This window comes from Gambusia affinis, linkage group LG11, assembly GCF_019740435.1.
Source record: "Gambusia affinis linkage group LG11, SWU_Gaff_1.0, whole genome shotgun sequence".
NCBI lineage: Eukaryota > Metazoa > Chordata > Actinopteri > Cyprinodontiformes > Poeciliidae > Gambusia > Gambusia affinis.
In genome coordinates, this window is record NC_057878.1 from 11,738,102 (window position 1) to 11,749,660 (window position 11,559).

General features: G+C 37.8%; 1 protein-coding gene across 3 annotated transcripts; it reads left to right on the forward strand.

The window, feature by feature from the left end:
• Nucleotides 1-442: 442 nt before the first annotated feature.
• LOC122839970 (retinitis pigmentosa 1-like 1 protein) lies at nucleotides 443-9,002 on the forward strand. 3 transcript variants are annotated; one of them, XM_044132029.1, is made up of 7 exons: nucleotides 443-1,416; nucleotides 1,586-1,709; nucleotides 4,027-5,055; nucleotides 5,739-5,821; nucleotides 5,931-6,065; nucleotides 6,746-6,848; nucleotides 8,342-9,002. In XM_044132029.1, exons 3-7 carry the CDS (start codon nucleotides 4,038-4,040, stop codon nucleotides 8,407-8,409), a joined length of 1,407 nt encoding a protein of 468 aa, XP_043987964.1. In that variant the 5' UTR covers nucleotides 443-1,416; nucleotides 1,586-1,709; nucleotides 4,027-4,037; the 3' UTR covers nucleotides 8,410-9,002. The 3 variants fall into 3 exon arrangements, with proteins under 3 accessions (XP_043987964.1, XP_043987962.1, XP_043987961.1); XM_044132027.1 differs by having other exon boundaries at nucleotides 443-1,709; XM_044132026.1 differs by lacking the exons at nucleotides 443-1,416; nucleotides 1,586-1,709 and adding an exon at nucleotides 2,809-3,575.
• The last annotated feature ends 2,557 nt before the right edge of the window (nucleotides 9,003-11,559 follow it).

An 11,559-nucleotide genomic window follows, 5' to 3' on the forward strand; every position in this document is an offset into this window, starting at 1 on the left:
AAACATAAAAAATATAAGAGAACAACGACAAAAACAAATGTAAAGCAAAACATACACAATCCCGCCATAACCCACCTTCCTCCCGCTGCCATGGCTCAACAGGTAGAACCCCAAATCTGGAAAGAAATTTTTAAAAATTACAATTACTTTTGGAAAAACTTCTCAGTGCATTCCATCAGTGTGCGCTTCATTTTCTTTAACTTGACAAAAACATTCTAGGTCTTCCATGCCAGGAAACGTTGAAGTCTGGCCACCAGAGAAGTGAAAGTAACAACTTCCCTCTGGGTGAAATTTATTTGCATCGAAGTCCCAGAGATGATAATTGATGGACCAGGCAGACATTACCTTAGCCAGTCCAAAAATTTGACTTGATGACTCAAGTGGCATTCTGAGCATTCTCTTATCTTTAAATTTTAGACAACCTGCATTTGTAACGATGAACCCTTTGCATTATTACAAATGATGTGATGATACATTAGCAGGAGACTTTACAAGTCAAATTACAAATTATGATTCATCATGAAGGTTATGGTTTAGCTCACACTCCCACACACACCTGATTTTGAAATTTGAGTCATCATTGAAGCCCATGATGCCTTCATAAATCTGTGAAATGCCTCCTTTATGCTGCATATCAAAAGTGAGCAAAGCGTCCCACGGCTGGCGAGGTGGAACAGGAAACACCTCAGACTATTGTGGAAACACTTCAGTAAATCTCCACAATTTCTTAGAAAAGCACAAATTTTGTGTCAAAACATCCAACACATCCATCATGTGGCATGATTCTGTTTGATCCAGTTAAACACTTCTGTAGCATTCACACAATGCTACAAAAGCATTGTGTACGAAAAACAATGACCCGCATTACATGACATTGAATGCTCCGAACAGTGGATTTATTTATTTCTCTTCATGTCACAGTTTTTTGTAAGTACATGATATGTATCTTTGCACCTATAGCTGGGCCCGACTGTCTAAGCAAGTTCCTTCTGACAGCAGCAAACCGGTCAGCATGTCGGTACATCGTTATGGTGTATAATCTTAGCTAGTTGAGGGTGTTTGTACAAAGTTTTAGAAAAGTGGCAAATGAAGCCTTGAGGAATTTTGTCTTTCCTCGGATTTGTGAGTTTAGTATCTAGCTATAAAACATTAAAAAAACATGGTGAAATGTTTTTTTCTTACATTTAATACTGATAATATTAAGCTAACAGTTCGTGTAAGTCTATATAAGTATGTGGGGTTTCCTGTCTAATAACATGGATCTACTGTAATACATTGAGAAGTTACAGAAACTTTAAAAGACTTTGACAACATGTACCGCCTCAAGACAACAACTTCAGCTGAAACCATCTCCAATCCTTACTCTGAGATCCGCATTACTCCACTCTCCATGTTCCAGCAGCAGGACAGACTCTGGTAGTTTATTTTCACTTGCATCTTTATTGTTGTCCAACTTGTTAACCAGGCCCTGCACTTGATACAGACACTCTCCTGTGGACATGTTCCTGGGGAGTTTGTGCGACAAATTCTGCCCCGTTTTGAGAAATAACAAATGTTATCAGATTTCATTTTGATTGTCCTAAAGCATACAGAAAGCAGGCCTCCAACTAAGCGAGCGGGATGCCACAGAAGGTCTCCATGTGTCGAGTGTCGGATGAGGTGCGGAGATGAGACAGCTGCCGTTGAGCCTCTGCGTCCTTGGCTATAAGGTTTCTAACCAGCAGCAGTCACACAACAGCACATTGTTGCTCGCTGTAGCTAATGTGCACACATGCTTACACTTGTGGCCGAAAGCACACTCAAAGACACACGGATAAGCCCCACACGCCGACACGTGTGCGAAGGCGCACACAAGAGACGGACAGTGAAGCGCTGTCAGCTAAAATCTCAGCTGTAGCACCTGTCCATAATCAGCAGTCCCAGCTGTTCGGCTCTGAGCAGGACGCACTGATGTCATGTGACACATAGTGACACACTGACACAGACACGTGTGCCACACTGCTCCCTGTTCACCGCTCAGTTGACATGTTTGGCATAAATAAACTGTCTGAGGTAAAGCTCCTCGTATTATGAAATATCTAAGAGTTGAGTTTAAACCAGCAGTGCAACTTCAGTCATCGGTTGGACAGCTGCCTTCATTAAACTTTGTTGAAACTAAACACTCAGGAGTCCAGAACTTTAAACTCTGTCTTAAAAACAAAGCATTGGCTCAATTGTAAAGCTTTAACATGTCTTTATCTCTAAAGAAGGAAAACACGTTTTTGTGAATTTGCTACATACTTTAGCAGTTTGACAAATTTTGATGGTTTTTGCCAAAGTAATCCTGCATAAATGAAAATAAATTGGATGTAATAGTAACATGTTTCCTTACAGAGAAATTGTGAGCAAACATAATTGTAAGATTTTTTAAAATCTTTATCACACACCTGCATATGGTGCTAACACACTTATTTTTGGTAAAGATGTTCAAATGTAAGCCTTAAAAAGGCAAAGTACTAAGTTGTGTCAGAACTTTTTGGACTAAGTTTACTGGGCTAAGTAGACTTTTATTGAAATTTCTGTACAGTCTAATAACGTTTCCAGGAATTTCAGAAGTGAAACAAGCCCACAGCATCATACACCCTCCCCTGTACTTAACAGTGATAATTCAGCATACTCATCCCTTATTTTATGCCAGATCTACCTGGAATGTTTGTTGTTATTTATGGTTATTACTGATGTTTGGTGACCCCAAAATACCTTGCTATGTGCCTCACAACATTCATTTGGGTCCTCATCCATCTTCAATGTAGACATTTACCTATTTATGCCCATGGGAAACTAAAAACTTATGGTTCAATATTAGAAACTTTGAACACAGCAGTGTTCACATACTCCTGGCCGGTTATCTCTGTGGGATTTGTGGCGTCAAAGACCCAAGGAAAAAAGATAGTCAGGCCACGAGACATGTAGTTAATTATTATTTAACATTTGAAGATCAGAGTCCAGCTTCAGATTACCAGTAAATAGATTTGCTTCCTGGGAAGTTCAGATCAAAATTATCGTAGATGTCCTTTTCAAGAATCACTATTTTCATACAAATTTCTAAAACGTATTCTGAATTTTAAGTCCAAATCTTTCCAATTCTGGTACAAGACTCACTTAAAACAGCCTTATTTTTTCTGTAGTCTTTATAAACAGCTAGTATTTTAATGCCAAAGTTTAAAACCTCCAAATACCCTGCATGCACAAACTATCAATCAGTTTGTGCATGCAGGAGCTTTTGTCTTTACATAGAGAGTGTAAACTCTCCCCCCTAATAATTGTGTCTGAACCAATGCCAAGAGGAAGCAAAAGGGGAAAAAATATGTGGCCCTCTGACAAAATCAGGTCAGGGTTATAAGGTTTATGATTTACATGAAGAAATAAAAAAAGGAGGCAGGATAAGGGTTGTTTAAAAAGATTAGAAGAACAGAATAAAGTTATTGTTCAAGTCAGAGAGCAGAGAGATTTGAAGTGGTCTCAATCTGTAATACTGAAGCGACCTTTAGAAGTCAAGATGAAGACGCTGGTGCTGCTCTTCGTGAGCGTTACAGGTACGAGAGTTTTAATTTTCCCAGGAGAGGAACAGATTTAATCCTCTCCTGTCTGTCTGTGCTGTTTACTGGGAGCTTACCAGTCTTCCTTACTTCACGTTTCCATTCAGTGTAGTTCTGAGCTGTTTTGCAGTAAAGTCTTCTGTCAGAAACTTACTAACAGGGTAATGTTAGTTTAGGCATTTAATAATGAAAGGTACACAAGCTTAACTGCTTCGATAGCATTTAGAAAAAGAATAGATTGTTTTCCAGATAACCTCCCTCACCGACGAAGGGTCAGATTTTAATTTTATTGCCATGACTGTAAAATGTTCTCTCCTACCAAGCGAGTTCAAAACAGATATAAATGGTATTCCGACATCTTACAGCCCTTTCATCAACGACCATTTATTCTGTTAATAACCTCTGCTTTTTTTTCTCCTTCCAATATTTTCACAATTTTTGTTTACAGTGGCTCTGGGGATGCCAACAGCTCCAAAAGATCTAGGTCCAGAAGAGAAAAACCAGCCGCCAGTGGCCGGGGACTGGGTTCCCGTCCAGGGTCACGTGGTGGTGGAGCATCCTGCACCGCAGGTTTTACCTGACCCCAAAGGGCAGCAGGAGAAAACGGCTCCGGCAGAACAGAAAGAGAAAGAGGCTCAACCTGACACCAAACCAGATGAGGTTCAGGTGGAGGAAGAGTCGGAACCAGAACAAAAACCAGCACCAGAGGGAGAGGCAGAGCCTGTAGAGGAGTTCGACTTTCAGGTGGCGTCTGAAGTTAATGTTGAAGTTGAAGGACAACCTCAGTATGACCTGGAGGAAGAGGAAGAAGAAGAAATAGACCCTGGTTTTAAGGTGCAATCGGCTCCTAGGGTAGACGCTGAAGTTCACATGAAGCTAGAACCAGAAGAGACACCTGAGTTAAACAAATCTCCAGAGACATTTCAGGCACAAGCGGAGCTCGATAGAGGAATAGGTCCAGAGATGGAAGTTGAAGAGAGGCATATGGACATGGCGGTGAAACCCCTGGCTGAGATGGAGTTAGAACCGCTGGACGATCCCAACATGCCTGCAGAGGAAGTGAGCGAGATGTCAGAAGAAGAAATGGCTTACAGAGAGGCTTTTCAGGAACAGGATCCTGCTGCTGCGGAGCTCTTTCCAGAGGAGGAGGAGGTAGAAGAGGAGGACAAGGTGGACGGAGAGGAAGATTTGAAGCAGAAATACGCAAATAACGTTCCAGATGAACAAGAAACCTTAGAGATGGAGTTAATAGGAGAGCAAAATCCAGAAGACACACCAGATGCTGCGGTTCTGGTTGAGGAACCACTGGACCCAGCGCAACAGCAGATGATGCCTCTGTCAGAAAACTATTTCCCAGAGGAAGAGGCAGGAATGGAGATGTATGCAAGGGATGGAGCACCAGAGCAATTCCCAGAGGAGCAAGGAATGGAAGATGAAGGTCTTCCAATGATGATGGAAGATGATACACAAAGGCAAGGTGAGTGGAGAAAAAACATTATTCATTTAAAGTCTTAAACAGCACACTGGAACTGTTACATTTTATTTAAGATTTCAACTACTGTATATGTTTAAGAGCTTAATTAAAGCTCTTAAACATAGAGCTTTAATTAAGCTCTATATTAATAGAGCTTAATTATTATATGATAATTAATAGAGATTATAATTATATAATAGAGCTTAATTATTATAGAATTATTATCATCTATAATAATTCTGTTATTATAGATGAGGTCGCATAAAGGAATTAATTTTTTGTTCATTTTTGTTTAAATATAAAATGTAATAGTTTCACAGATGCATAAAATAATTGATATATTCAATATTTGATGATTATTCTAGGAAAAATTGTTTCCTCCTCTGTGTACTGTAGTTAGGGTTTTAGGCAAGCCAGGATAATTACAGTCTCATATAGAATAGAATAGAACACCATCTTCATATGAACAATAAAAAACTGTATAGAAGCACATATTGTTAAAAAAAAAAAAAAAAAAAAAAAAAAAAAAAAGGTGCACAAGCTTATATTTTCGAGTGGTAGATGATCTTAGATTTTAAGACAGGCCATAGGTAACCACAAAAATGAATGTAGTTAATGTCAAAACGTTTAAATGTTGAAATTATCCTGCAATTGAGAAAATCTTGCATTTTTCTTTTTTGCCACAGGGGAGCGCTATTGTCCTGGTATAATTGTTGGTGGGAAGTGTTACCAGTTCTTCAAAGAGCCACTCAATTACGAAGATGCCGAGGTATTATTAATACATAATTTCTTCCCGCTTATATTATTTATGTTTTAAGATTTCTTCACAAAATTAAGATGATCTCACAGCATTCATCCGTCTGTTTATTTTCTTGCAGTTCTTTTGCCAAGAACAATTTTCAGGAGGCCACTTGGGCTCCATCACGACCCAACACGTCCACCAACAGCTGATGAGTCTTATACAGCAGAGCGGAGGATACACACGTACCTGGGTTGGAGGACGACGACTAGATGTGTGTATTCCTCAGTCAGGAAATAACTTCATATCTTGTCTTGCAATAATAACAGCTACAGAAACTGCACAAGATTAAATGAGGCCCTGAGCAAAGTTTTATTTGGAGGCTCACTTTCAGCCACAACATTATCACCAAGCATCCTGTTACATTGTCCATGCTTGAATTTTTGTGCTTTTTCTATTGTTATAATTGCATTCTGTATTATTCCAACTTCTCTTAAGTAAAATATTGTGTGACAAAATGTCTGACAATTACATTACTATTCATTAAGTAAAATTTAAAGTTAAAAACATTAATTTTTTCCCAGCATTTCACTTAGCTTCTTTTTCTATTTTCATTGTATTTATTTAAAATTAAATGAATTGTCAGATATACTATTTGTTGGTACACATTGCCTTGCATTAAAAAGGTTCTGGCTTCAATCCAGGGTCTAAACAAACACAGGACACAAGCAGCAGAAATTAATCAATTAGGTTTAAATTATTACTTTGTTACTGTTCAGTCTAAGTTGTTCTTCTGTATTCAAACTGTCCACACACTTGTCAACATGTCCTGAGATAATTTAGCTTAACTTTAACGGGAGGCCTTAATTTTTGGACCAGCTCTGCATGGTTCGAACGGTTCATTCTTCAAGCGGAGGAATGACGGGTTCTCAAGTTTATTTTGCTGCATTGCAGAGACGCTTCGTCTGGTTGGACGGATCCCGCTGGAGCTACGAAGACTGGCTCCCAGGCGAGCCAAATCACACAGCTGGAGTGGAGAACTGCGTGGAAATTCTGGGTGAGAGATGACCTGATGGTCAAATTTTAGATTTTTATTGAGGTTGGAAATATTTTTTTTAAATTCAATAATTTTATTTTTATTTTAAAATAATAACATTTTTAGGAACATGCTGAAATATTGATTGAAGCTGAAACACAGAAATTCATTTTGAATTTAATGGTTAAATTTAAATCTCAGAGAAAAAGTTGCTTGATAGCTGAGATAAAGGAGCGATGTGTCTATGTAACTTTAAAACTGGGAAAGCGATGAGAAGTAAGGCGGCAAGTTTTAGCTAAAAACCAAATGATTCACTTTTGAAAACTTTCAGCCTCAATGGAGAGTTAAACTGAAACACAACTTCATTACAAGATGTTTCCAACTAATATTAGTGCCTCATTCTGCTGAAGAACTTTGTTGTAATAAGGTTTCTTATATTTTTAGCTTGTTTGGTGCAGCTTGTAAAGCCTCGAGGGAACTTTATTGAAAACACTTCACACTGACATATTTCCATAACCCATTTGCATCCTAAACAACCTGAACAACCCTCTCCATGTCCAGCATAACTCACAGGGAGGATGTGACATAACAGCAGCTGTAGAAAAAAAATAAACTCCCTTCATTTCTGGAAAGCAGCTTGATTTCTATTCAGAAATGCAGGGAGAAAACCTTAAGTCCGTGCTTTAGTTTAAAAACATATCAGCAGATATTTTAAAGATATTAGAGGTGCTTAAAATTACTGTTTAATTTGTGTAATCAAACCAGATAACTTCTAACTTTACCTAAGTAGATATGCAGCTAACCAGTGAGTTTAGCGTAAAGAAAATAAAGGAGGTGACATTCCCCTGTGGTTTATTGTCACAAAAGATGCTGCTTCTTTAAGCAAACATGTATTTTACTGATTTCTCACATATGGATGTGGGTGACAGCAGGCAGAGCAGACGTGTGTGGACAGGATGAGAGCTAAAAACAGCGACATGAACAGATTTTCCCTCAGGTTGCCCTCTAAGCATAGAAAGGTGAACTGTGTTTGATCAATTCTGCAAACTTACATTATTGGATATAAGTTTCATAATTCACCACAGAATTTTAGCCTCCATGTTTGATGAGGTTTAATTGGCTAATGTCGCCCACTAATGTTTACAAAACAAAGCTATTTGCTTTAAGGAGCAATAAATTGTTGTGATTTTCATGAATGGTCAAGTTGGTTTGTGTATTTGTTTTCTTTTTTTTTTCAGTTAATAAGTGACATGGTGGTTAACTGTCTTATTTACTCAAGTTGTCTTTATCTGATAATAAGATTAGCTTGACAGAGCGAAATATTTAAAATGTGACAATAAAAAGCAAAAACAGAAGAAATCTGTATGGAGGCAAAATATTTTTAAAACACAGCATATGGTAGTTTACAAATGTTTGTTTTTAAATATTTAAATATTAAAAGTTGCAGTATAGAAAAGCTTAAATGTATAACTTTTTACTCATGATTAGATTTTTGTCTGTTTTTGTTTCTTCAGGAAGTGGAAAGTTTAATGACTTCACATGTTGGGAACCTCAGGCTTTCGTCTGCTCCTACCCTGCTTAGCAAATTCAGAGGAAGAACAACAAGCTACTTTTTTTTTTACCTGAATGTATGCTTAATTCAGAGTTTTATCCGTTGCTTTGTGTCTGTATTAATTAATTAGGAAGAAACTTTTTGGACTAAATAATTTGTCTAAAAAGAAAAATATATAAGTCAATATTTCAGTCAAAACCATGTGGTTTTCAGCTTCTGTCAATCAGGATTAGTTTTGTAAATTGATGAACGATGTTGGGTTTGTTTTTAGAAAATGGATGAAGTTCACTTGTAACATTTTCATGTCACATGCTCCAATCATATTACAGCAACGTTTGATTTAATGGTATCAGCTGGTTGGGGTAAAATTCAAACCTTAAACTTGAGTTACTTCTCGATGTATTTGATTTGAAGAAAAGAAACCTTTTGATAAAGAAAAACTTCTTAACAGTGATAATATTGTTGTGAATACCAGCATGAGGTAACATGTAATTACACTGTTATTGCATGTTTATAAGTACACGTCTAGACCATTGTATGTTCAAGCTCTAAATACGCTTAAAAAAAACTATAATATTTGCTGTCAGAATAACACGAGATACAATAATAAACTATTAACAAGGTTTTTTTTTCTCGATCTATATAAATTAAAGCATAATTTAATATTTATATAGCCATGTTACTATGAGTACAGTTTAGGGGAGTGAAGGTGATTTAATTACAATCTTCAGTTGTTAATCTTGTCATTTATAAAGTTTATCTTACGGGTTTTCTATTAGTTTTTTTAAATACGACAAATTGAGGAAACCTTCCTGAAAAAGGCTTAGGTAAGGTTTAACTCCTGCAGCTGTTTCCGATACCCTTGATTAGTTAAAACTATACATTTCTCATTAGGAAATAGAGATGACAAACTTTAATTGTAAGCCAAATGCAGTGTATTTAATAAATGATGTATTTGATGTAACTGCCAAGCAAAACACTAATAGTCCATTTAATTCGTTTACATAACGTAGACCCCCGTAACGTAGATTGGGGAGAAACCAGGTTATGTTTGTTAGAAACAGTCAGCTTAAAACTACGAGTGTGTTTGCAAAACTGATCACACTCTTCTGTTAATAAAGCATCTTTGTGCATTGAATAGAAATCCTCACCCTGTTTTTAAAATTACTGCGGATGAACACCCATTTACTGATATATTTACACTCCCCTGCTGCAAATAGAGCTACTATAAGCCCGCTGTGCCTTACATGCTGCTGTGTGACTCATTTTCCACTGACCCATACACAATCTTTTCCTGACCTTTGCACACAGAGATGAGGATTACAAACTCTAAGGTCTTTATCCTGCTGTTATATTTGCTGACTGCTCCACCTATGGATGCATGAATTATCACCACACACACGCGTTCTCACCACCATTCCTAATATTCAGATGACAGGGACTTCTCTCAACTATTGTTCAAAGTGCCACATGGGTTCTCTCAGGCTTTCCACTGTTCTCCTACCAGGAAAAGTTATGGCTGCAGGAATTAAGAGATCATGAATAAATGGGCATGTGAGCTCTGCTACTCTTAGGAATAGCCCTTATAGCTTTAGTGTACAGTAAGAATTTAAATAGCTCACATTAATTTATGGACTTAGAAAGGATTGTTTTTGTTGCTGTGAGTCAGGGAAATACATTGAATTTCACAGCAGAGATTAATGCATAGAACAGAGCGCCGTATATTGCTCCTGTTGGGATCATACCGCTCTGCAGTGATGGAAATCCCCCTCCCCGCTCATAATACCTTCACTGATTATTAGTGTTGCTGTTTAGATGAAAGTGACTCACTGTTTGTGCTCACCATCTGTCAGTTCAAGCCATTTTCCAGCTTCATGCAGCACCGCCACCTGTTTGTCGGCTCCACTCTGTGTGTTCGTGAGCTCAATTCACCGAAGCTGTGAATCCTCCCACCTAAACCTGGACAGCCTGGCTTACAACGCCGTCACCGAGTCCGCTCTCAGTCAGCAGGCTGGACTGTGCTGCTAGCAACATCACACCCAAAACAAGATTTAGGAAATTGTCTTTTAGTATGCTTTTATGTACCAACACTTAACTCTAATATATAATTGCAGTGTTAACTATTGGTCTGACAGCACTCAAGTATACCAGTATTTTCTTTCTGGTATTTCTTGACTAATAAACGTCAACATATATTTCTTTTGGTTGAATGACACCTGAACTTGTCTTTACCATTTTGTGGAGTGGATAAGGGAAATGGATCTCAGAGGAAACATCCCTTGTGTTTTATATACAGTATGTCTCTGCACCATCAAATTTCTTTATAATTACTGCAAAACCTCCTCCTGCAGAAACCCATTTATCAGCCAATTATTTCATTTAGGCATGTGGCAGCAGGGAAACACTTGAAACATGCAGGACAGTGTTGACAGAATTGACAAGCACCGTCCCAGACTTCTGGTAAGCCATAAATAGGTCAATGTAAAAATGAGAAATGCTTTTGTGCATGGTAAAAGCAATTTCTGAATGTGGGAATTTTATATATATATATATATATATATACATATATATATATATATATATCCTTCTTTAATGGCATCACAGCACACGTAGGAGGATGAAAGGCCTCTTTGCCATCACCCTAATCTTTTTTTCTTGCCACAGATTCTCAATAAGAGTCAACTCAGGACTCTAGCTGGGCCACTCCGAAATATATCTATTACATTAATAGATATAAGCTTATAAAGAGATGGTAAAATGAAAACTTCAAACCAACACCTGCAAAAAGAAATCTGTGCTTTTAATTTTTACGTTTAGAGACCGATATAAGGTTGTTTAGTTGACCAAACATTATTTTTGATCTGGTTGCCTCCATCTTTTGCGAGCAGGTTTTCACTAGAAGAAGGGAATACTTATTGCATGACACAAATTATTAAGTTTAAAGGCACAATAATTCACATATCTTCAAGCCAATCAAGAGAACAGGTTGGGACTAACAGAAGATGTGAGGAAGAGGATGAAAGGTGGGGGTGCTTGGGAGGAGGTTTCAATCATTTAGTGCTTAAATCTTCTGCACATGTGTGGCATAGCAGAGGATATAGCATCACACAGTGCAAGCCGCTGTTGAGGTGTTGGGAGGGGTCCCTGGCATAAACTCCTGCTTCCCTCAGAGGCAGGTCA